Here is a 24,280-nt window from a genome sequence, read left to right as displayed (position 1 = left end):
CGTATGCCTACCGGCCTGAAATCATCAGATGTTTAGATCCATAATCACGTTAATTGTGGATTGGCCAGATTCGTTGCGACTTCACGCTTGCTTTCTGAACCATGTCCAGCCGGTGTTATTGCTAAATTTCGCGGCGATATGACATAATAATTTACGTCAGAGTGGGCGGGCATGGAGTGCGTGATTTATACAAAGAATAAAAGGACTTAGAGGGCGCCTCTTGTTCACTAACTAGCTTAGTCATATAGCTTTCAGAAAGGACATAGTTGACGGGTCCGCAAAGAGTCATTAAAATCATTCTTGTCAGAGAACACCTCGGCTTGCTCACGCGAACGAACTTGAGGTCGTCATGAACCATAATTTTTTCTGGGCACGTTGGGCCATTTGTTAAGGAGAGGGCCCTTGGTGTGAGTCAGCTCGAATAAGCAATCACTGGATCGTGGAAGGGTGCGTAGTAGGTGCACGTTGATAATTCAACGTCTCAGTGCGGTCCACATCGTAGTGGGGTGTGACGGGGTACGAATGCCTTATTGTGTATTTACACATTTCACTTTTGTGCTATTGTGCACAGCCCAGAGGAAAAAACGTTTTGTTACTGATGAGGGTGATGGGATAAAGAGGTCCGTAGCACACGTACTGTAAGCATCACATCGGGCAGTATGTCTAACTTTACTATTGCATTACTAAAAGCATATCAACTAGTACAATTCTGAAAGAATTTAACTGCAAGGTATGTATATCACTCTTGAAAAGTAAACTAAGTACTCAAATACGCAAAAGGGTCGAAGCTTCGCTCCTGGATGGAGTGTACGAACTTAAGTGAACACGGACTTGTCGAGTTAAAGCTTTCTCTGTGCAAGATGCACAACAACTTTGTTGTACGTAGCACCTGTCCATTCAGACACAGCTGAGGACAAGAGTGTATTTTTAATAACTGAAGCCGGGTGAACTGAGAACTGTCGAAGTCGTGTTGTAGATGAAGCAGGATACATTTTTGGCGACATTTTATTCAACTTTTTACAATAAACAATGCAGCAGATTGGGTTGATCTGCAGTTTTATCTTCAGCCATTGGTAAGCTTGTATATTGTACGGATGTATCCATGTGCGAAAAATACGAGGTGAAAGCATTGAATTGCTCATGAATAAATAAATTTTCGTCATAATAATTAACGTCATTTTTCTTGACAAGACAGATAATTTGTGACCAAAAGTATGAACAGGTTCCTTCAGCGTCAACTGTTCGCGCAGGATTTATTGGTTATTCCAGACGACAACAAGTCTATTTCAAAAACAATCTCACTTGCAAAGGATCACGGAGGTGTTGTTTTTGACAACTCCAAGCAGTTTAGCGACCTTGTCACGGTGGTGCTGTTGTCATCACCACCTGAGAATAAGATGCTCGAACAATTGACCAAGCACTTCCCGAAAGCTGAAATCGTACGCGCAAACTGGGTCGAAGACAGCGTAAATGAAAATCGGCGTCTTGACACTGCAGTTTACCGCTTTTTTTCGAAGCCTACAGTCATTGTTCAACCTCCGACAAAGAGACACAAGATTTCATCAGCTACTCAAGAGACAATTGTAGCATGTACTTCAGCGCTTTCAGAATCCAACTTGCTGCCGTGGAGAACTATACAGAATTCATTGTACGTATTGGATGCTCGTTCAAAGCAGCAGCAAGAAGCACCAGCAAGTGCGTACAAAATTGCGGGGTTTGATCTCGACGGGACGTTGATTGTCACCAAAAGTGGTAACAAGTTTGCCAAAAGTACAGATGACTGGAAGTGGTTTCATGCATCACTTGTGAGGGAGAAACTGGCGGAACTTGCTCGTGATGGATACACGTTAATCATCTTCTCGAACCAGAATGGCGTTGCAAAAGGGCACGTTTCTGCGGCTGAAGTGCAGGTAAGAGACGCTTCTCGTAGTCATAAACAATGTCTGATGTGCTTGGCTTCGTAGAGAAAATTAGAAACAATTATCAGGCAACTGAAATTGCCTATGCTAGCGTTTTTAGGCACGAAGAATGATATTATGCGTAAACCCAGATTGGGTGCATGGATGGAAATGATAAAATTATTGAATGCCAAGGGTGAAATTAGTGTTGACAAGAAAATGAGTTTTTATTGTGGAGACGCAGCAGGGCGCCCGAAAGTAAGTGGACGAGCAAAAGACTTTGCTGCGACGGATTACAAATTTGCACTAAACGCTGGTATTCGCTTTTTTACGCCCGAGGCCTTATTTTTGGCTTCCAAGCAGCGAATACACACAAATCCTGATACATGGGAGCTTGGCTTCGACCCAAAATCAATCGCCAAGTCTGACTGTAAATAATTGCTGTATGTTTTTTCTGGTATTGTCAAACTGACCGCGTTGTCTCTGTCGACTCAGATCCAGTGTTTAGCCCAAGTTCAGCGCAAGTTGCAAAACGCGATCAGGAAATAATTGTTCTTGTGGGTCCACAAGCTTCAGGAAAATCATTTTTTGCAAAGCAGTATTTGGACACTTACGTCGCTGTAAGCCAAGATGAACTCCGTTCAGTTGCAAATTGCAAAACGAAATGTCTTGAAGCACTTGAAAAAAAGAATAGCGTGGTCATTGACAACACGAATCGAGACCCATGGACAAGAAAAGAATGGATTGCCATCGCTCAGAAAAAGGTGCATCACAATATTTCCAATAATTTGTTTATCTCTTGAATATCTTGTGTAATTCATTGTCGATTAGAATATTCCAATAAGATGTTTTGTAATGGACGTTGGCAAACCAATCTCAATGCATCTCAACACGTTTCGAGCACTTAAGAAGCAAAAAAATATCCCCCCTGTTGCCATCCATGGATTTTACAAAAATTTCGTCGCACCGACGGTAAAGCCAAATTATGTATATCGTAGACAAGCTTTTGACTCTTTCGCTGTCGATGTACTGAGTACGGCAGGTAGACGAAGGGTTTGCTGAAGTGGTCGAAGTCCAGTTTTGCATCAATTGCAACTTTTCCGAAGCGGACCAAACGCTACTCCAATCCTATCTTTGAGCATTGGGTCAGGACATTGCTATTAATATATTCGCTTTTGATCGCTTTATATATTCTGGGTTACTCTTAAGACCTTGAGCGTCGTTCTACCACATCGTTGTTCGTGCAAGCAAAGCAAAGAATTCGAAGAACGGTATGTCGTCTAAAATTAAGGATGGGCTTTTCATGGGGGACATTGACGCGGCCCAAGACGCCGATTTTCTGCAGCTTAATGGAATAATGCATATTGTCAATTGCGTGCCCCGCCAAATGCCAAACATATTTCAACAAAGCCTTGGCCTGTCGTACACGGCTTGCGACTTAGAGGAGACACTACATCGACCTTTTTTCGACCTCAAGAACCGCGAGTTTGGGCACATAATTCAATTAATTGATCGAGCTCTGGACAATACTGAAAGCGTGCTGGTGCATTCTCCAAATGGGTTTAACCGAAGTCCAAGTATCATGATTGGATACTTAATGGTGAAATATTGCTGGGGTTTAGACAAAGCACACGAGTTTGTGATGACCAAGCGCTCGGATGTGAAACTGCATAAATCCTACATTGATCAACTTTGCGGCCTGGAGGCACAAATTAAAGAAGATCGTCCAGCTCGTGCGACGGACAGTCAGCTATACGAGTGGCTAACTCTGTCTGCTGATTCAAAGTTAGATGAGATTGTGCTAATTCACACGTTTCTAAATTCTTCTTCTAAACCTAATGACATTGGTGCCTTGGAGACGCGACGACGTGATACAAGCAAACACCGCCGCGAGCGTCGATTGACTTGGATTGATCAAACGTCTGAGTTGGTACGAAAGCGTATCAATGTAATTTTGTGCAAAATTTCTTTATGTATGTTGAGCTATACCTAGCGTAAGTCAAGCCCTTCAGTGCTTGAGCGTCCCCCCAACTCGTCGTACAATGAAATGGTTCCAGTAAGTAAATCGACCAAATTTCGATTGGCAAATTTAAACAGATCTCCTTTCGATTTCAGGCTAACGGGTGGGTAGACTTGTTTGACCCTTCACCACATTTTGCTCACATCATAAGCAATAAGGTGGGAACCAATACATATACGAGACTCAGTTGTTTACTGATGATCTCGTTATCGTTCCATCTTATAGATAACTACTTCAGAAGGTAGTAATCTGCATACTGCACGACTTGCCTTTGCTGATCTATCTAGTCGTGGCAAGCTTGATACAGCTCCATCGAGCGTAGATTCTGACCAATGTGGGCCTGAGGTAGACGTGGGACTTTTGGAAATTGCTGATGTACCAGTATTGCACAGCAATAAACGTCTTTATTCGTTTTCAGCACCGAAGAAAATCGAGATACATGACGATGAGGCATCGACATGCCCATCAACAACCAGCGAGGAGTTTGACTTTGTGCCAGGATATGCTGCTAAAAATCGCGAAACCCTTGCACCGACTAAATCTCACCCGCGACGACTGTCAAGCAATCTTCCCAGAGCTTCGCTTTCAACAAAGCATGTATCTCTTCCTGGAAAAGGTCGCAATAATAGTTTTGGCAACGTGTTGAATACCAAACCGCCGAGTGCTACTTTAAAAGGTGTGACGAAAAAGTCGGGCAAAAGGATTACAACTGTGGGCTCTCGAAATCTTGCTTCAGGAGGGCGTGTGTTCAACAGCGTCGATTTCGCACCGCCTGCTTCCTCAGCGGCTGGTCGAAGGTCTGTTCCGACTGGTTCAGTTCGATTTTTTGCTGCCGATCAGCTTCGAAAAACTACACCAATACGCCCTCGAACGGCACCACCACGTATTCGCACTGACGTCGAGACAAAGGATTTTTCTCAAAGAAAAAGAGTTGACTTGAACGGCATTGGTCGAGTGACGATCGACCCTATCAAGTCGCACCGCTTGCATTCATCTTTGGATTACACAAGTGGTATTGACTTGGATGCATCTTTATTACGTGGTGCAAGACGCACATCAGCATTAGATGGGTTTGGCAAAGGTAAGACAGCTCGAGCTTCGTGGCGGTAGGAGCATTTACACACGATAGTAATCATGTCACGATACGCAAATCTCTTAATATATAAATAACAGGTGTTAGTTGTCTGTCAACTAGTGCTTATCTCCATCATTTCATCAGTCTGTAGCTTTGCGCTTCGGAATCTCTGGTTTTTATAATATAATCCACCTACGTTATCACGAAATGTCAGTATGACTGTCATAAAATGTGCTTCGACGTCAATCTATCCTTCGTCTTAATATTTCTTGCTGAGTGTCGTTAAATCGACACGATGTTAGAATTCATTTCTAACAAACGTAATCCATGTGCTAAGCACAAAGCTAACTATGGGATGTAATGACTTGAGGTTTGTATTGTGATAAGATGCTAATGTCAAAATTTTTAAGCTTTATGGATTTTAATGCCTAATAAGATTTTTTACATGAGCTTCTCGATAATTGATAGATTGCGTTTATAATGTGCAGTATGCTATTATCGCACGCAGATACGTTCTGACAAAACGGAAGGTGAAAAAAAAAAAGAAAAGATTTATGCTTGTGGGTTTTGTAAAATACGAGAGGTGTAGAATATAGATTATAAGGATAATATACGAAAACTGTAATGGTGTGCCCTGTACGTTACAATAACATTAGAAAAAATGTCGCTCGCACTAATAATGCCATGAAAGATAAATTGTATTTAGTTAAAAGAATTTGTTTTCATGCTTTTTATATAATCTGAGCATGTCTTACTTCATCCAAGTAACTCGCACCAATGTAATGAGCACTGTTACCCCCCTACACTACATCTGGTGCTCTCTTTATACTGAAGTGCATTGATCGCACACAGCATAACAAAGCCTAGCAATAAGACAAGCGAATTTAAAATCATATGTTGTATCGTTCAGCAAAAAAGAAAAGTGGGCGTTCTTTCTGTCTTTTCATAGGCGATTCCAGCACGGATACGGCACATTTGGTCCTGGCATCCTGTAGTCATTTGTATTCATTGAATATCGGTGTACAAGGCTCAATCAATATCTTATCTCATAAGTCACTGGCAATTCACCCTAGAAGTTCAGTTCGATATTATTGTAATGCTTTGCAGGATATTTTGTGAATGACTAAAGCTTAACCGTAAGAAATATGCTGGTGACACGTTACCAAGGAACAGGTACAACGTTTTATCGAAAGGCTGAGTAGCGTTTTGATTTTTTTATGCTGAGTTTGACATCTTGCTGCCATTTGGCCTTACTCCCTTTTGTCGTACAACACAACATCTGCCGAAGTAGCGCAATCTTTGCCGAATGTGCCGATACTGAGGGCGAGATTGTGGCAAATAAATTGTTTGATGACGCAATACTAACGGAAGTACAAAGTAGCGACGATGTTTGATCTCGTGCTTCACGATTTTTTTCAAAGGACGCATCTTCCTTCCATCTGGGAACGAAAAATGATCATGAACTTGAAGACATCTGTGCGTTCCGGAATAATCAATTTGGAAACTGACATAAAATGCGCTTCTTGTTTGTTTGTGCGAAGACGATCTTTACTTGAAATATGAGTTCACTGCTTTTCTGTCTGTCTTTCGTCCTTAGTTAAAACCTCGGCACCTTCACTACATATGTAAATAAAGCTTGTACAGTTCAAACGATTTTTGAGCTCCGGTCTCATCCCTCCTCAAGTGATGAATACAGATCGTATGGTATACAGGTATTCCACCTTCAGCTGTAAGGGATGCTATATCATTGGTCAACCCTCTTCAAGTGCATAAATATATGGTAGTTTCGTCATCCTACATAAATAAACTCATAGTTACTATGAACCAACCTTAAGCATGGAAAAGGAACAGTCAGGAGAGCGGGGCGATAATGTCGAGAAGTTTACAGCGTGGCAGCTGAACAAAGATAACGTACCGTCTGCTGGGTTGTCATTATAGACACGCAACCTCATTCTTGACGAGCGCAGGTCAGACGAACCACCGGAGGTCAAATTGTCATGCGTCATCTCGCGTGCCGGTCTTTAGGACGATTAAGATGCCTCTTAGCCAACTTGGTAGCATGGCAGCAGTAGCATGGAGCCATAGTGTGGGCTTTAAATATAACGAGACCACCACGAGGGCGCTCACGCTCTTACAAACAAGGTATTTGAAGTGCACCTTTTATGATTTCCGCTTTACCTGCCAAATTCGAAACTAATGTGGTCATTGGGAATATTGTGTATAAAGAACATTGTCAGAGGAGCATGGTACTTTGACGCTCTTTCAAATCGATTTTCTTTTAATGTTAGATCCTCTAAAGGATGTTGACGAAGAAATTAGCTGCTTAGTCTGGGTATTATATCGTGTTTCACAAGCCTCCATGCATTGATACACGTGAGCTCATTCCGCACAATCGCTAAATTTGCTAGATGATGCACATACAATGTTAATGTCAAGATTTTTGCGGAAGTAAAAACTATTAATGTTGCTCTACATGCAATGTCATAATCTGCGCATAGTGTAGCATAATTCACACCTCAAAAACTTCATGTTTAAAGTCGATTTCTAACGATTTGGTCAGCAGATTATTAAACCACACTGTCAAGAACCCCAAAAAAATAAAGCTTCATCGAGATGTCTCTGTAAGTTGAAAAATATCGTTTCTGGCGGTCCAAATCCTTGGAAGACCATGACAATGCCTGGGCGCTGATACTTTGACATACCATATCACTATTCCTTCTATCGAGATATAAGTATTGGCAATTGGCAGCCTTTATTATTGGGGCGATATATACTGTGGCTGGAAGTTCTTAATGAAAAAACCATTGGGCAATTTCATTCGGAAATGTCACCGAAATACATGATATTCAACAGCTGCGGATAAAGGCTGTGCATTGTGATCCATACTGAAGCCAGCAGTCATCTGGAAATTGCTTTAAACGTTGTGAGTTATCAATTGGTGTTGTCGACTGCGTCAATAATTATATTCACTACAACTGATGAGCTCAATAGAAATTTATGACTGTTCGGCGAGACTATGCTGACAGCTAACCCAGTTTTCGGTAATTTTTGAAGATGGAAAATAAAACGTCGCGGTTTTTCGCTAAAATGTCTGCTACCGCTTACAACATCCACTGTTCGTATGAATTGCTTGGCACTCGAGCATTTTGAAATTGTTCACCAGTGGGCGTTCGCATAGATTCATACGGTGCACTGTGAATGCTCAAACACCACCTCACCAGGGCAACAAGCACATGAGCCAATGACATAGTAAGAGGAAATATGTGTAGGGGCGATTAACCTGTGCTGTGTACCTCACATCTGACTGGCGGGGCATCTTAGGTACAATTGGCTCCATCACACATGCCAGCTGATCGGTTTGAAGAGGGGGGGCAACCGGATGCTGCAGATTTCAGGATGCACAAAAAATGAGAAGCATACACGAGCAGCGAAGCCTAGGCGCCACAAATGGCAATTTAACGTCGGACTGGACATCGTGGCATCATGAGAGCCAGCCCTGGTGATGATGAATGATGTCCCAGATTTGTACTATGCTCTTTACGATTGTTGGCAGACGGCGAAAAGTTGGATGATTTGATACTGTAACAGTGGCTAGCGAGCGACAAGAGAAGACGCGTGCAAGTTCTGTAAGAAAATGTAGAGGAGTACATATATCGAACATAAAAATTGCTAACAACTTGATCTTAGTCCGTCTTTAATTAGGCCATCGATCTATGATAAAAATGTCTGATAATATGCTATCGATAGCGGTGAGCCTCGTGGTTAGCAGCGAATCTTTCGACAACAGAGCAGACAGACAGACAACTAACGATAAATGTATTTGCTGATTGACAGTTTGCTTGACTGTCTAGTTGGCAGGGACTGCTGATCACAATGAAAAAACCCAGCAATGATGTTGTTTCTTTTAGGTAAAAGAGGTCAATGTACCGACCGTCTTATGTCAAAGTCTTGTGGAGTAGCATCGGCTGCCCGCCGTCTTCAAGGTATAGAGCCACGAACCCTAACGTAAGATGAACCATTTTCTAGGGTTGTAATCTGGTTGCAATAAGCTAAATGTACGGAGTTTGCTTGGGATTCAGCCGCTTTAATCGGCCACGCGATAGCCACGCCTGTTTGTATCCCATCTCCATCTCAGATGGGGCGATATGAATCAACTGAAATTCCAGTTGGCTTAGCCGCTACCTGAATAAAAAAAAATCAGTACTCACAAAAATTGTGTGCCTTGAATTGATGTAGGCACAAAAAGGTATTAAAGTGTTGGTCTCGTTAACTTTAAATCACACTAATGTGATAAAAATGCTTGGCTTGAACGTCTTTTTGTGTAAAATGCCGCTGTTGTTGAAGCAATGCCTCGATACTTGTAAAGCAGCTGTATACAGCAATCGACATTTAGTGGATTAACTAAGCTGTGACTATTGCACAAGACCCCCACCGCAAACGTATATTTTAGCAGTGCTGTTTCAATCGAGCAAACAACAACGAGCTGTGTCGGCGTCACGGATACGACGCTTGTGACTTGAAAAACTCTCATCTTTGGACAACCCAGTATAAAGAGTACAATTGATGGTGCTGACACCATCAATTTTGCGGAGAAGTCACGTAGCCTATTTCACCGTAAGTCAAAGATTAGGCATGCATAGCGCTGTCATCATCGTTCCAAAATTGGTCACCGCTGATACTTTTCGCTACAAATTTCAGCGCATAATAAAAGCTCCGCTTTTATCTGACATCTGAATCGTATGAAAATTGTATTTGTCGATCTGATGTCTAATAGAGCTACAATCTTTATAGGGAGAGATCCACGTATCGCAGTACAACTGTGACGAGATGATGAGCACGTCAATGGTTTTCTGGATGGTCAAGAGTCAAAGCAGCTCTTAGTGTTGGGGTGTGTCGGAATTTTGTCTCGCCTCGGTTTTAAGGCCTGATTTGTTAATGAGTATAGGCGAAAACACGTATTCCACATGTACCAGTTTACTGAAGGCTCAAATCTACTGCAGTATTTAATTTCCCGGTATGTACTTTTCTTAGAGCATCGGTACCAACTTGCTACACAAATAAGCAGAATAAAAAAAGTGTTTGAGCATCCAGCAAATATCACAGAACATTTGGTGAGGGCCAACGGAAAGCACGTTATACTGAAAGCTACTTTTTCGTTAATGATGCTTTTGTCGAAATCACAAACGACATATAACACAGAGCTATGCTTTCAGTCATCACATTAAACACTTTTAAGGATTACTTAATCCGTTGAAGCGAAAAATATGTGAGCGCCTCAACCTTTTGTCCAATTCATGTCGGACCATAATCAAATGTGACAGGTAAATTGTGATTTCGCGACGAAAGACTTCGATCTTCCAAATTTTATAGCTTTGTGAGGATAAAGTTTAGTGACACAAGTAGCCGCGTTTATATGTTCGAAACATGTGATGCTCTCGCCCTACATTTTAAGGCACCCAGTCGCTGCGCATCTTCGTTAAGCTCTCCCCCGCCTGTCTTTTTGCCCAATGTCGAGGGTCCGCAAACTGTACTGCCTGTACATACAGCACCGACGATTCGTCACTCGACAAGGTTTTTGCTTCGCAGGGTAGAAGGTGGTGATTTTTTCACTCTACTGCTAGTAGAAACAATCGGACGTGGCGACGGACGTTAAATTGGAGCAGAGTGAGGAATAGAAACAGGGACAGAAGTTCAACAAGTAGACGATTAATTTGCCACGTGAATTGACTCGTGCACACAACGCATGCCACAACCGCAGGCGTCACAGCAGGTCGCCCCACGCGGGAATAGCGCCATGCTTCCGCTTTGGCAGGTTGAGGACCGATGTGGTATCTGCAACGTCGAATTTTCATTTATGACAACACGGCATCATTGTCGTCACTGTGGACTCTCAGTTTGCGGTAAACACTCACGAAACAAACTCCTGGTGCCATCGTTTCAGTCAAAGTCACCACAGCGAGTATGTGATAAGTGTTATCCTACATGCCTTCGAATGGCCAAAGGTCTTGGGCCTCCGCCTAGTCGCGATTTGCCTGGTAATAAACAGCGACAATATACGGGCGAGACAAAGGACATACGGGACAAAAGCCAACGATCGCGAGGCCTTGGCGATGACGTGAGTATTAAAGTGGAGGAATCTAGACGAGATGGTAGGAAGCAGCATGGAGGCAGTGAAGATGAGGAGCCAAGACGGAAAGAAAGGCGAAATTTAGAGCCTCAAACTACAGATCCGGCGCGCAATCGACGTATGAGATCTCCTCGAGCTAAGTCTCCGCAATCGGTGAGATTGCCGCAAACTCGAGGTTTACCCGAAGTATTATCGTCACGTGGAAAAATATTACGTGATCGGTCTGCTCGGGAAGGCAACATGAATTCTAGGAACGGTTTATATGATCTACGGGATAAAGAACGAAGACACAATGAACCTCGCGAAAAAAACCGACGTACCAAAGATATTCTTGACCGAGATTTACGAGAGAGAGAACGACGTATGCGGGATCCACGTGACAAAGAGCGACGACTTGGAGTTCCACGTGATCGAGATCTTCGCGCAAGAGATGCTCGAGATCGAGATCCCCGTGATAGAGAACGACGTGGTAAAGCTTTACATGAGAGGGATTTATTTGATGATGTTCCACGTGAACAGCTCTCTCGTGATTTGTCCAGACAGAACTTACAGCGCCGGATGCCATCGACTGAACGAGGTAGGAGCCGAAAACCTGACCGTAGTCCGGACCCAACGAGAGGAGCCGGCAAAGTGCGTGGAGAAACGTCATCCACTTGCCGCACTGCTTCAACAACCTTAAGCGCTGCTTTGCTTTCAAACAAGGAGAGAAGGCCGCTTAAAGACAGGAGGTCGAGGCGCCGAATGGACGAGGAAGAACAGTCAAATGCATTTGCCGATTCAGCCTTTTCCATTTTCAGCCTGGCAGGTTCTGATCTCGAAGACTCGAGAGGTAAAGCACGCAACGATGCTGAGGTAAAGAAAAATGCGGTGCTCCGGCCAAAATCGAAGGTTATTAAACGTGAGTCAAAGGAGAAGAAAGAACATCTAGACTTTAGCGCGTCTTCCAGCAGTGTCAAGAGTCTCGACATGTCGTTGATTACGCAAAAATATTTAAAACCAAAGCCAACGCTCACGCAAAGATCTAAATTCCAGCTAACGATCGAAGAAAGCAATGATGAGGAATCGACTCGAAAAAGCAGCCGAAATAATATTTCACAAGCGAAAGAATATAAGAACGACCGCGGCGAGACGCCGAAAATGTTACCACCATTTCGAAAGATCAAGACTGGTAATGATAGTTTTCGCGACAGCAGCGAGATTCTACGAGAGCAGGACAGGACGGGTGATGGTAACAAACGCTCATCTCAGAACAGTTTCACTATGTCGATCTCAGAGTATGACGGATTTGAGCAAACGCGGCCTGTATTTCACGGCAATAAATCATCAAGTGATAGGAACAATGACGACGAGGATGTTACTCGGCCACGTGCCGCGTCTGATCGTGAGAATGAAAGCTCGGCCGCTAAGCTTCGGGCGAAGAAGAAAGCGATTGCAGGGATTGACGCAGCCAGTTTAGAGGCAATTACTAAGGGTTTTACAGCTACAAAATATCAATTGACTTCAAGAGATCAAAAGATGATCAGTCACATCACGGAGCTAGAAGTTACTGTACTCCAGTATCAAAAGGAGATTGTGGATTTACTGGATATGTACAACGAAGCCGTGAAACGATCACAAAAGGCCCAAAGGGGGTTGCAAAGAGCTAAAGTGCGTATTGCTCGATATGAAAAAGCGCATGCAGCCGTGTCACGAGCTATTCGAACTGGAAAATTGTACATGAAGCAGAGAGAGTACATGGCTGCTATTTTAGAGCTCTCACGTGCAGCAGGAATTGAGCCTTCGAATGCGACTTTGTGGTACTTGCTAGCAGAATGCCGATTGCTGGTCGGCCAGCCAGCAGCTGCAGAAAAGGCGTGTATGACGTGCTTAAAGTTACAGCCAACTGGCGTAGGTGTGGCGATGTTAGGGAGAATTTTGCACAAGCGCGGTCGACACGACGAGGCCATTGAATGTTATTTATCAGCTTTGGGGCGAAATGATGAGAGCGAGGATGAACAAGATAGTGAATAGACGTACAATGTACTATCTACCCGTCAAAGATAATATGCCGGTTATTAACTGCATGACTACGGAAGCTGAAGCAATTTTAGGGGCAATATTAATAAAATTAAGCTAAAATGAGTTCGCCAAATTACAAAATGATGCAGTTTGATAAGTCAGGTTTGGTCATGTTTTGCCTTCTGCGAAAACTGTGAAGAGATCGATTCGCTTCGCAATTTGAATGATCAATAGGGCTTGATAGCGTTAATGTAACAATATCAATCTCGTTAAGATCGTATATGGAGCGGTTTATGCTTACAAGCGTAATTAATGTATATACTCCTCGCGATCAAAGTGCCATGTAATTTGCTTGCCAAGTCAAAGTAAGAAAAGTCCTTTTGATAAAAAGGCTTTAGCCACTGTTGGCTGTAAATAACGCGCAAATAAGAGAGACTACAAACAAGCAAGACTGCTTGCATACCCTTTTATGGTTTACGACACAGCACTCTATTGTCCGTCGAACTTAAAGCGACCGCGGGGTAAGTCTTGCAATCTCGTCTTGCAATTTTGGTACGAATGTATCAAAGCAATGAGTAGGTACTTTGGTGTGATTGTGAATATTCATCTGTCCGAAGAATCGAAATCGAGGGAGACGATGAAACTATATAATATAGAAGTCCATGGCATAAGCTGGCTGCTAGCGCACTACAGGTGATAAAGGCATTTTATAATGAGAGCTAGTAAAACGTATTATATAAGGAAATTTATCAGCGTCAGTTATCTTATACCCCAGGTTTGATCAGATCAGACTATCAGAGACTCTCGCCACGCAAAGCGTTCGGCAAAACCATTGGTCAAGGTAGTACTCATAGTCAATCCCACGACCGAGTCGTGGAAGGAATGCGCACCCTGCGAGGACGAAGCACAAAGAGCCCAATTTTTGTCCCCATGACAGCTAGCACAGCCTAATAAGCTTATGTCCAATATTGGTTTCGACCGGATTAGGAATTGGTGGCCAAAGAACCGAAAGCGGTAATTGCGTGCTTGACGGCACTTATCAGCTGTTAAAGTGCGCTGGTGAGACACCTTCAATAGCGCCCCAGTCGGGTTTTGGCGGAAAGAACAGACGCTACCCACCGTCAGGCCGCTGATGCTGAGACTTCTGCACATTGAAGACCGGGACGGTGAGTCGAGGTGGCTATGAGCTCTGCCATGCTTCAGATGTAGCAACAGTGAGTCGCACATGCCATTTCCAATTTAGAATGGCACGCACAAGAATGGGCACTAACAAACACTGCCTTAGTGAAAGAGCCGTTTTCAACGTGGAACAATTTTAGCGACAGATGTCGCATGTGCTCGCACCACATTACGTGGCATGTCGGGCGCGTCGAGAGAGGCGGGAACTGGCAGATTATACCCATGAGATGTGGACTCTAATCTTCGCGATGGAGGCTGGTTTTTCATCAAGGGCAAAAAAGATCACCACCTAAACAGGCGTGTCGAATGCGTCGAAAAAGAGGGGACCTAGCGGATCATGCTTTTGAATTGTGAATTCTAACCTCGCGATGGCGGCTGGTTCTTCTATCAAGGGCAAAAACGGCCACCATCCTCACGAAAGGCATCCAAACGGGTGTGGCTCGTATCGAGACCTTCCGAGTCCGCCCTTCCTTTCTCAAGTGAATGGTGAGCGCTGCATACACTGCGAAACAAACATTTCGTACTTCGGGGACAGGATAGGTTATGGGAATGTAAGGTTCACGAGCGTACCAAAGGCGATTAGCCTCCGCCACGATGGAGAAAGAAAACTTTTAGCTGTTGAGCAGCTCCGCGATATTTGCAGAAGCTTCATCCGCGGTAGCACAAATTATCTGCGCCTTGTAGTCCCCTTCACTTTCGGCGGGGAGGCATTAAGGGGTTGGTAAGAGCGGGCAACTAGCCCCTCGCGGGAGAACGTCGAGTCCAAGATGGCGCAAGTCTGCCTACCGGAAACAAAGTGGCCTCCCTAGAGGCCGTGATCAGTGGAACTAGCCCGAAAAATTGCGATTATCGCTTAACGTGGTCGGACTCACAGCCAAAATGTTGGTAGCTTGAAGATCTATTCTTTTTGGAGCCGTGAAAATTTGTGTAGTATTGCACGGCGCGCAACTATCGAAACATGAGATTATATGCGAAAGCATTGAGCATGTCATTTACGGATACGATATTCGTGTGTTCTGCGATGGGTCATCAGTAAATTTGTCGAAGGGAAGGTTATATCTTTTAAGCAAAGTTTGTCGACATTGACAGCTTGGGACACTGCCTCGTCAAGAAAACGCAATCGCGCGCGATATGCCTGGTTAGGCGGCGAGTACACTCGCAACAGCTGACGCTTCAGCTCCTTCCAGAAGGAGTCCCCACTTCAACCGAAGTGCCGCACGTCAGTGCCCATTCTCGCGCTCGATCCCCGAGCTTGGAGATAGCTGGCGCCACGCGCTGTTGCTCGGTCTGGAGCATGGCAGATGCCATAGCCATCTCGCCCTCTCTCACATAGTGCAGGAGATTATATCCATCCTTGCCGTCGAAGGTCTTAACGCACACCATGCGCGGCTTAGGTTGGGAGGAGTCATCCGTCGGCGGTGGCATTATGGACGCACTCGTCGCTGACATCTTTTGCTCTAAAAATACTCTGCTAGGTGCTCTAGCAGAGCATTTTTCAGAGCTCGAGAACGGTTTTAGGCACGCGCTGATCCCTTCAGGTCCTTGCGAAGCGATGAGCTGCACGCTCTCCGTGCCAAGCAGAGATATCAGCTTTGCAAGCCCGTCCTTTATGCCCTGGGGCAAATAGGATAACACTCCTAACTTGCAGAGGATAAGTCGTAACGATACAGGTATACAAGTGCTATCAAGTGCAGCGGAGCTGACGTAGCTCTTTCGCTTAGAGGAAGCTAAGCTAAGGTCGGTGGCCTTCGTTCTATACTTAGAACCAGTAGGAGTGTAGCGGGTCGCAATCCGCTTACTCCACAACCTTAACCCAAGGCAACTAAACTCTTTTGCTCAAAATGTAAGTTGAATCTCTTGATTCATTTGAGGCAAAGCCGCCTATATCTAAATCTATAGGATGTTTAATTACCAACCACGAACTGACTTCTTGTAAAGCTGTAGCCACACCATTGTGTAATTACACCGTCTTGTGTAATTTACACCTTTGCATGGTCACACCATCTTGTGTGACCTACCCCTTCATACCAGGGTACGTAGAATCCCGTTACAATGGACTTATCAAGGATATTCCCAGACTAGGAGATGGACGAATCACCACCTGAAGGCATTCGTCATGAGATTGAAATACTTACTGGAACGAAGTGTTGTGTCACACGGCAGTGGTCGTTGCCAAAAAACAAGTCCTACTTATTGACGAATTCTTTGCGGAGAACTCGTCAATAACTATGACTTTTTTTTGATTGAGAGCAAGTCTCCGCGTTGTAGTTAATTATGTCTGAAGAAAGCCAAAGGTGTTCGGCGCATTGTTTACGCTTTCAAAAAATATACATGACCATGCCTGCTCAGGCTTCGGTCACACGCAAGCACACGATCCTTGATTGAATGGTTGGTAGTACTATTGTCAGTGCGAATGATCTGAAAAATGGTCTTTATCAGATACGAATGCACGATAATGATACACCATTTACCGTAGTCAGAACTCACAGATCTATGCTGTGGGAACGGCTTGAGATGCCACCAGGTTTAGAAAGCGCTCCCAAGAATTTCAATAGAACGGGCACAAATCATTTTAACCCATTTATAGAAGTTTGCGCCGAACGCCTTTGATGACATATTCTTTCATAGGCAGAAAACGGGTAAGAAGTCTGATGTTAGTGTTAATCTTCATCATGTTAGTCGAGTGTTCCAAGTTATGCGAAAGAATAGCTATCCCTAACCTGAAACAGTGCACTTTCTTGCACATGCTTTCCCCGCCCTAGGTCGCTTTGTGGGCAAGAATCGCGGTCGTTTATAATTGGAGAAAGTCAAAGTTACCTATGATTGGCCGGTGCCGGCAATGTGAAACAGCCAAGACAATGAATAGGCTTGGACAACTATTTGCACAATTACACGTGCAATTATACAGCGTTAGTGCGACCCCTGACAGTTAAAATAGTTGAGTGGGAATGGTCAAAAGATCACCAGGTAGTATATGCCGAAGTGAAGAAGAGTGTGCATTTCGCTCCTGTTTTTGCTGTTGCAAACCACGATAAACCTTTCCATGTGGTCAGCGGTGCTAGTGATAATGCCTCGATTCTACGTGTGATGCACCACAATGATGAGGTTCGAGAGCGAACTGTTTCGTTCCAGTCGCGACGACTTCGGTCCGCGGAACGAAACTCCCCAGTTCATGACAACGAGCTTCTGGTGATGATGTAACCTTTGGTCAAGCTCTGCGTGTACTTGCTCGCAAAGAAGCGCTTTGCGATCTATACAGATCACGACTCGCTGCGTACAGCAGTAAAGGCTCGTCACACATCGCAGAGAATGGCACTACAAGCCAGGCAAAATGGACAACTTACCGATGCTTTGCCAAGATGTCCGGACTATGACTCAAAGTCCAGGAACAAAGACATGCACGAGTCATGTCGACAATGCGAAGATGTTCAGACGACTAGCGTGCATGCTACGGGTACAGTGTTGTCGAAGTTTTTGTTGAAGGGTAAAAGTCTGATGAGGTATTGTCAGGTCTTGTTGAGGTACCCTTCTGACAACGCACTGCAAGGTCTTCCGTCTTGCAAAAGATTGCGTGTTCATCGATTTGGAAAACAGAATAGACTGCTGTACTATGCAGCTAAATACGGAGATTTAGCTAGGGTTATTAATCTTAGTGCTGAAGGTTAGCGTCATCGTCTCTTACATAAGTACTATGACAGCCCTCCGGGTCGCCATCTCGGTTGTGTGAGATTGCTTCTCGGTCTTCCGCGAATAAGTATTGGCCACGCATGTATAAGTAGGTGCACAAGCATGTGAAGACTCGTGAGATTTGCCAGCGAGTGAAGACATCGGGTTTCTTTCAGGTCTCACTATGGTCGTTGGCAGTGCCAGCTGACAGATGAAAGTCTGAGAGCATGAACTTCGAATTCGGACTTCCGCTTGACACACATGTATTCATCTTTCGCCTGTTTTGGATAAGTTCCTTGCCGAGAAAATAGCTAAGGTCTGTTCGTTGTTTTCCGTCTGCAGTGCCTTCCTGCTGAGATCGTGTATAAAAGTGGCAGCCGTTTTTCGGCGAAGTTATGGTGTGCGCCGTTTGGACTATTGAGCACCACCAAGTTGGCAACAGCAGCACAGACGGTCAGACAGAACGTGTGAATCGAAAACTGGAGGGCGTATTGCGTAGCTTGTCTCGACGGGCCTTTTGCCATTTAAGTGAACTACGATATATATTCACGAGTACCTGCATCCATGTTGGGCAAGGTCTCTACCTTGAGCGCGGGGGCGATGGCTGCCAAGTCACATTCAGACCTATATGCTGTCTCAGAGTTAAAAGCAAACTCTGACACAGTAAGAGATTTTGACGACATGACAAGTCGTGAAGGAAAGTACGTCGACGACTTTTTTTAAGGAGACGAGCCGTTGTGAGATTTGTTCGAGACGGAATTGCGAAAGTTCAGGATATGCAAAAAGAACAAGTAAGAACAAAAATATGTATAAGGTCAATGATCTTACACGACAGATTTGCCTGAACATGCAGTGCCCAACTGGGAAGTAGAAAGCTTTAACCACGATTTAATAGACTGGTTAACGTTCTAAAATGCAAACAAGGCGTATACATCAGCTATCTTTACACACATGCGCCTACATCCTGCATTTTGTATGGCACCGATCCAAATATTCGTTTGGAAGATGATCGAGTCGATTGTGAAGTTTCTCCGCTTGAGCGCGAAAAGCAACCAGCTCACCGGCCTGGAGAATTTTCTGGGTATGCAAGTGTTAAGATATATCGAATGGTTGTTTCTTTTTTGATTTAAAGCTTGAAAGCAAAAATGATACTCACCACGAAGTAGCTTAATTATAGGTTGTAACTTCGTGCTCGGCGGCGACCTATCTTCCATTCATGCTAGCATCGGAAGTGTCAGATGATCGACGAGGATGAGGCCGTAAAGATGGCGGCTTTACCCAATTAAACTTGCGTAGCCTGTGCTGCACGAAGCACGGCTTTTCTTCCGAGTCGAAATGTAGATCTTGAAGAGGTTCTCCGGTCGATTCAAAAAGCCCGGCAGGACAACCCGCACTGTTAAAGTGCGTCCCCTGGACTTCACTTGAACATGCACGTGCGTAGGAGTAATCAGAACAGGTCTGGTCCCCCTTTGCACAAATTAATCGTAGATCGCTTGATCTGTAACATTTTCTGAAGACGGGTCAAATCCACAAAGTACAGTTTGTCGTACTTAAAATACTTACAAATCATGACACTGATGCCACATACCGTAACCTGCAAGTTGCCCAGCCTCGTCAAGGCATCATACGATGTGCAGACGAACGAAATGCCACGACCCGCATCGCTTGAAAGTCGCGGAGATGAACATGACACTCTCGCCATACCGCACGTTGACTCACAGAAGCAAGAGAGCTTAGGATTGCGTCCTGCCTATGCTCGATGGTGAGACGAGTAGCCGGACTCCACATGTTCGTGCAATTTTTCGCAGCCACTGGCGTAGGGACCGCAGCAAGTTCAGCAAATCGACGATCCTGATTCGTTGATCTGTCGTCCGAAAATAGTTCGAGGCTTCTCTCGAATTGAGAGTCGTCAGACACCCAGCGTGGCGCAGATTACTTAGTTGTTGATGTCCTTTCTGCCGCGATTGGCGTCGCCGAGCTTGGCGTTGGGCGTGACGGTGGCCGCGGCGGCGACTCGTTGAAGCATTTGCCATTGTCGAGATAATGACCTGATCCTACTGTCAAAATCAAGATAGGTGTAGCTAGGCAGATCGACTGTGGTGGGAGTAAGAACTACCCACAACTCTTTTCAAAGGGCCGAAAGGCAAACGCAGGATCAGTGAGACCAGTGCGGAGATAGCACCACAGTATTGGGTTGCCTTGGCTGATTAGAGAGGACTAGTCCGACTAACACCTATACAAACGCCTAGCTCGGTTGAGACTACTCGGATGAGACTACTCGGATGACATACTGCAGTTAAAGTGCAAACGTGAACTTTGAAGGCTGATCAGCATAAAGTCACGAAAGCTCTAACCGTAAGTTACGCAACGCAAAGTGTACCTAAATACACGGCGTATTGCAACTGCAGTCCTTAACTACAAACCTTACACTCACAAATTCCTTGAGAGGTGGTTCTTACGTCCTCTCAATCAAATGCGTTCCGCACAAGATATCAGGAAAGAATGTTAAGTCTGTAAAAAGGCGCGGTAGACTACTGTGAAGTAGGCGTGACGGCGACAGAGGGCGGGAGGCACAAGTCGGTGGCAGCAGTGACCGCGATTTTAAAGCTGTCGTGAGGCGAGGTCGCGAGGAGTCTTCGAAGGTAGATGCGACGAACGGGGCGAAACAACCGAATCAAAAGACAGAGGCGGAGGACGACAGACAATTTGGGCTTGTACGTAGTCGGGTGGGTGGCCTTTTCTTGCACGCTTGCGTGGGAGAAGGCAAATTAAGAAGTTGAGAGTACTGGGCCCTGATATAAACAGAACAACAGCGCGTTGTGCTAGAAATTTTCAGGCTGGGAAGTCGCGCGCGAAAAAGGACACTAACGTATGATCACTTGATAAACGAGGCATTCCTAATCTTTGAAAAAATCAAGCGGCGGATACCGCAGTTTTATGCAGTGTGTTTAATCTGGTGTATAGCGTGCAATCTCTTTACGGTTTAAAGTCAAATTACTTAAAGCTAAAAGCCTTTAGAGAAGAGGTATTTACTGTCCTTTTTCAGAAATTTAAAACAGCTGCTGTTTCGATGAATGAGGTGTGGTCGCATCGAGACCATCTGCGTATCAGCTAAATTTGGAGAGACGGCGAATGCTGCATTAAAGCAAAACTTGAAATTCAATTCTCAAAATCGGTTTAAGTGCAGAAGGTGGAGGCTATGTGAGCGTGCCAGAGACCGTGAATTTCAGCCAAGCTGAGTCCTCATACTGCTGAGCGGTGCCGTTGTGCTTTAGATACGGGAGCTCCGAACATCTATGGCCTATGTGTCTCCTTCGCTCTAATTTTGGAAAACAACACATTTATGCAAGACCGGTCGAGAGATTACTGGTCATACATAAAACACTGTTGGCGCAAGGCCACCCACTGGATTTAACTTACTTATAATATAACTTCTGAGATTTGTGGTCCATGTTTCTAAGATATCGATACTGATTGAGAGATGGGGTCTATAGCCTAGGTTTGCTGTTTGCTGTGATCAACCCACCGAGCTATACAAGCCTTAAAATCTCTGAAATCTCAGAAGTGCCATAAAAATATGTACTCATTATGCAGCAAAGAAGAATATCACGTCATAACGGCGTATTGTGACGAAGGCTCGTTAAGGCGCCGAAAGACCTGCTGAGCCTTTAAATAAAGTTTCAAGACTCTAATAGCATGAAAGCCTTACCTAGACCAAACAGAGGACATATTTCAAAATACAATATGTTCCTCTGTTTGGTCTGGATGATAAACGCCACGAGCCATGGGCCGACTGCAAGCTAAAGGTGATAGATACCCCGTGCTCTTTTTTAATGGGGCTTTTCGAGGAATAAAATCAACCTTTAGAAGCGAGCACGAAATAGTGACACGTTTCGTGCAAGTAATGAGTTTGTCCTATGTATTCATCATTAGTTTAGCAGTAAGCCTCAAGTGCAGCTAGCTCTAGATTTATACCCTATTGAGATGGAGAAAGACATATCTGAGCTAAACTTAAAAATTCACCTTTGTCGAGACAAAAGAGAGCAACCGTATGTCGTAGTCTCCAAAATCTGGCCTTATTTATACGGATTGGATCGGGTTCAACCCGCGGCCCCTCTTGCCACCCGCAATAGTGAAAATCGCTATGCTTCCTGCCCTGTTAGAATGGATTTGTTTTTCTTCACATACCCGACATTACAAATTATGAGTTACAAAGGACTCTATGATCGTTGCTCTATGCTCGATGAAGATGACGTACTTGTTTGGTATGTGTAGTTGGCACGTATATACGCTTGTTGTGACATGTGTGGTGGTTTCGTATCATGTGCAAGTTTTCTTATGTTTTCTGCTTTCCGATATAGTCTAAGCGTTAAACTTATTGGATTTCACGAATCAGGCTCGGGTTTGACCGCTGGCGTGGGCCTGTAATGTTTTTTTCCTATTTTTACACAACCTTATCCCTTTGTTTTTACGCGCCGTCTCAAATGAGATTCATCAGGGACTAATCGATGATCGTCATTCCATGCCTGATGAAAACGATTTGTTTGCTTGGTGTGGGTCATTCGTACGTATAAATGCTAGTTGTAACATCTTTATGCATCTTTCATCGTGAATTCGCTTGCTCTTTGCCTGCCTTTCAATGAGGCTTAAGCCTTTCGATTCGAATACATTGGAAACATCATCTGAATAATCGCAATCATTCAGGGATGGTTAGCCACACACCGCGAGACTCTAGTTGTTGTACGTATCAAACATATTTGTCTCCCGAAAACTGGTTCGGGATACTGACATCACTGAATTATAAAGGTAAGAAATATAACTCTATTTACGTTTTCAATTATACAAATAACATTTTAAAGTTGTCGATATTGAAGAAAAGTGATAAAAGATAATGTCGTTATACCTACATCAATATATTCAAATGTCAAAACCATAGAATAAACAAAAACAGCACTGTAAAGGTTATAAAAGTACTGTAATTAGATTGAATATATTTCCAGCAAATTTTTAAAAAAAAATATGAGACCGATGACAATATCAGGCCTGCGCCATATCTCTCGTTGAAGACAGCAGACGTGGTGTCGGACCAAAAGCAGCGCGCTTCTGAGTCTGAAACGTGGATATAATGTTCGCTGGTCCGAAGTGAGACTTTTCCCGGAACGCGACCAGTTGATGTTTCGAGACAAATCGCTGATACGTGTCGAGTTTGGCTGTATTTAACCCATTCACGTTCAGCCATTAAATGTCCAAGTCTCTCTAGAGGTAAGAGTTCGCCAATCTAGAGAGCATTCTAGCCATTGTATTAGGCAACGAAATAGTTGCTAAATCGTTAAGTGCCTCAAGTACGTATTTAAGCGTACGATTGTTGTTAACAAAGATCTTCGTTGCATCAGTCCGCGCCAAACAGAGAAGATTGAGGTCACTCCAGAGCAGAAACGGGGAGTGACAAAGACGTTTAGATGGCAGTAATGGTACGAGAAGAGATTGGAATTTCACTGATTCGATATATATACTTGGCGCAAACACCATCAGGAACAAGTCACTGGTGGCACTGTGTACCGCAGCGGCTCGAACTTCACAACTTGGAGACATAGTCTCGAAGAAGATGGCAGCATCAACGGAGTCTATGTCATAGCACTCTTTCAAACGCTCTTGGGTATCAAAAGATCCACTATTAGCGACAGGTTCCGCACTGATTGCACGATACACCGCGTGCGCTCGGAAAAGTTGATCTCGACGATTGGAAGGAAGGTGAAAGATGCGTCGAAAATAAGCAGGCTGCGCTTGAATAGCTGCCAGGACGTCTTCGTGAGATGTCATTTTGAGGACATCTTGTTCGATGAACTCGTCGATGACATGTTGAAATTTTATATCGAAACTTCTTTTACTTTAAGAGCGAGGGTACGAGCACTTTTCAGTGCACGAGCCTCTTCCTCATACGGCAAAAGACCAGACGAAGCAGTAAAGCCAGATACCGGGGTGATCATTCCATCGTTATCCCCGTCTTGCTCACCAGCTTCCAGATCAACATCAGGTGGGAGGGTCGAGTCAGATCCCTCATCCTGAAGAATGTCATAGCAATTTGGCGATACAGGAAAACAGTACATCAGCAAATAGGGGTCTTCAGCTTCACACTCCAACTCGCAGGGAATGAGGCCGGTTGGCTCGATGTACTTGCCGCCGTCGCGATTGATGATCCCGTATTGCGAATTCTGAATGAGTTTCCACTCCGGTGCGCTTTCCGGAACGGCATCAACGATCATGCGCTTCACCTTAGTCCCAGTTATAGTAGAGACACGACCGGTGAGCATAGCATG

The 24,280-nt window shown here is 44.4% G+C and overlaps 7 protein-coding genes across 7 annotated transcripts in view; 4 read left to right on the top strand and 3 right to left on the bottom strand.

Moving 5' to 3' along the window:
* Nucleotides 1–1,102: 1,102 nt before the first annotated feature.
* PHALS_09833 (Polynucleotide kinase 3' phosphatase) lies at nucleotides 1,103–3,036 on the top strand (the record flags this gene model as incomplete). The annotated part of the gene is made up of 6 exons (XM_024725158.1): nucleotides 1,103–1,120; nucleotides 1,233–1,910; nucleotides 1,965–2,328; nucleotides 2,394–2,662; nucleotides 2,730–2,870; nucleotides 2,941–3,036. 6 exons carry the CDS (start codon nucleotides 1,103–1,105, stop codon nucleotides 3,034–3,036), a joined length of 1,566 nt encoding a protein of 521 aa, XP_024575963.1.
* A 135-nt stretch (nucleotides 3,037–3,171) lies between these two features.
* On the top strand, nucleotides 3,172–5,028 carry PHALS_09832 (Dual specificity phosphatase; the record flags this gene model as incomplete). Its single annotated transcript, XM_024725157.1, has 4 exons — nucleotides 3,172–3,828; nucleotides 3,892–3,954; nucleotides 4,014–4,076; nucleotides 4,144–5,028. The coding sequence occupies 4 exons, from the start codon at nucleotides 3,172–3,174 to the stop codon at nucleotides 5,026–5,028; spliced, it is 1,668 nt and encodes a 555-aa protein (XP_024575962.1).
* A 1,801-nt stretch (nucleotides 5,029–6,829) lies between these two features.
* Nucleotides 6,830–7,361, top strand: PHALS_09831 (uncharacterized protein; the record flags this gene model as incomplete). The annotated part of the gene is made up of 4 exons (XM_024725156.1): nucleotides 6,830–6,904; nucleotides 6,961–7,010; nucleotides 7,079–7,135; nucleotides 7,220–7,361. 4 exons carry the CDS (start codon nucleotides 6,830–6,832, stop codon nucleotides 7,359–7,361), a joined length of 324 nt encoding a protein of 107 aa, XP_024575961.1.
* A 1,914-nt stretch (nucleotides 7,362–9,275) lies between these two features.
* PHALS_09830 (uncharacterized protein) lies at nucleotides 9,276–9,572 on the bottom strand (the record flags this gene model as incomplete). The annotated part of the gene is made up of 2 exons (XM_024725155.1): nucleotides 9,276–9,362; nucleotides 9,426–9,572. The coding sequence occupies 2 exons, from the start codon at nucleotides 9,570–9,572 to the stop codon at nucleotides 9,276–9,278; spliced, it is 234 nt and encodes a 77-aa protein (XP_024575960.1).
* A 593-nt stretch (nucleotides 9,573–10,165) lies between these two features.
* On the bottom strand, nucleotides 10,166–10,985 carry PHALS_15394 (uncharacterized protein). Its single transcript, XM_036407409.1, has one exon. It carries the CDS (start codon nucleotides 10,843–10,845, stop codon nucleotides 10,600–10,602), a length of 246 nt encoding a protein of 81 aa, XP_036263116.1. The 5' UTR covers nucleotides 10,846–10,985; the 3' UTR covers nucleotides 10,166–10,599.
* Nucleotides 10,986–13,130, top strand: PHALS_09829 (Tetratricopeptide TPR1; the record flags this gene model as incomplete). The annotated part of the gene is made up of 1 exon (XM_024725153.1): nucleotides 10,986–13,130. The coding sequence occupies one exon, from the start codon at nucleotides 10,986–10,988 to the stop codon at nucleotides 13,128–13,130; it is 2,145 nt and encodes a 714-aa protein (XP_024575958.1).
* Nucleotides 13,131–23,830: 10,700 nt separating this feature from the next.
* Nucleotides 23,831–24,280, bottom strand: part of PHALS_09828 (uncharacterized protein) — a gene marked incomplete at both ends in the record, with an annotated part of 1,255 nt that continues 805 nt past the window's right edge. Inside the window, one exon of the mRNA XM_024725152.1 lies at nucleotides 23,831–24,235. Coding sequence (XP_024575957.1) covers nucleotides 23,831–24,235 — 405 coding nt within the window. The remainder of the gene's footprint in view (nucleotides 24,236–24,280) is intronic.

Source organism: Plasmopara halstedii (assembly GCF_900000015.1).
Source record: "Plasmopara halstedii genome assembly, contig: Scaffold_430, whole genome shotgun sequence".
NCBI lineage: Eukaryota > Oomycota > Peronosporomycetes > Peronosporales > Peronosporaceae > Plasmopara > Plasmopara halstedii.
This window is presented reverse-complemented; position numbering and strand designations above follow the sequence as displayed.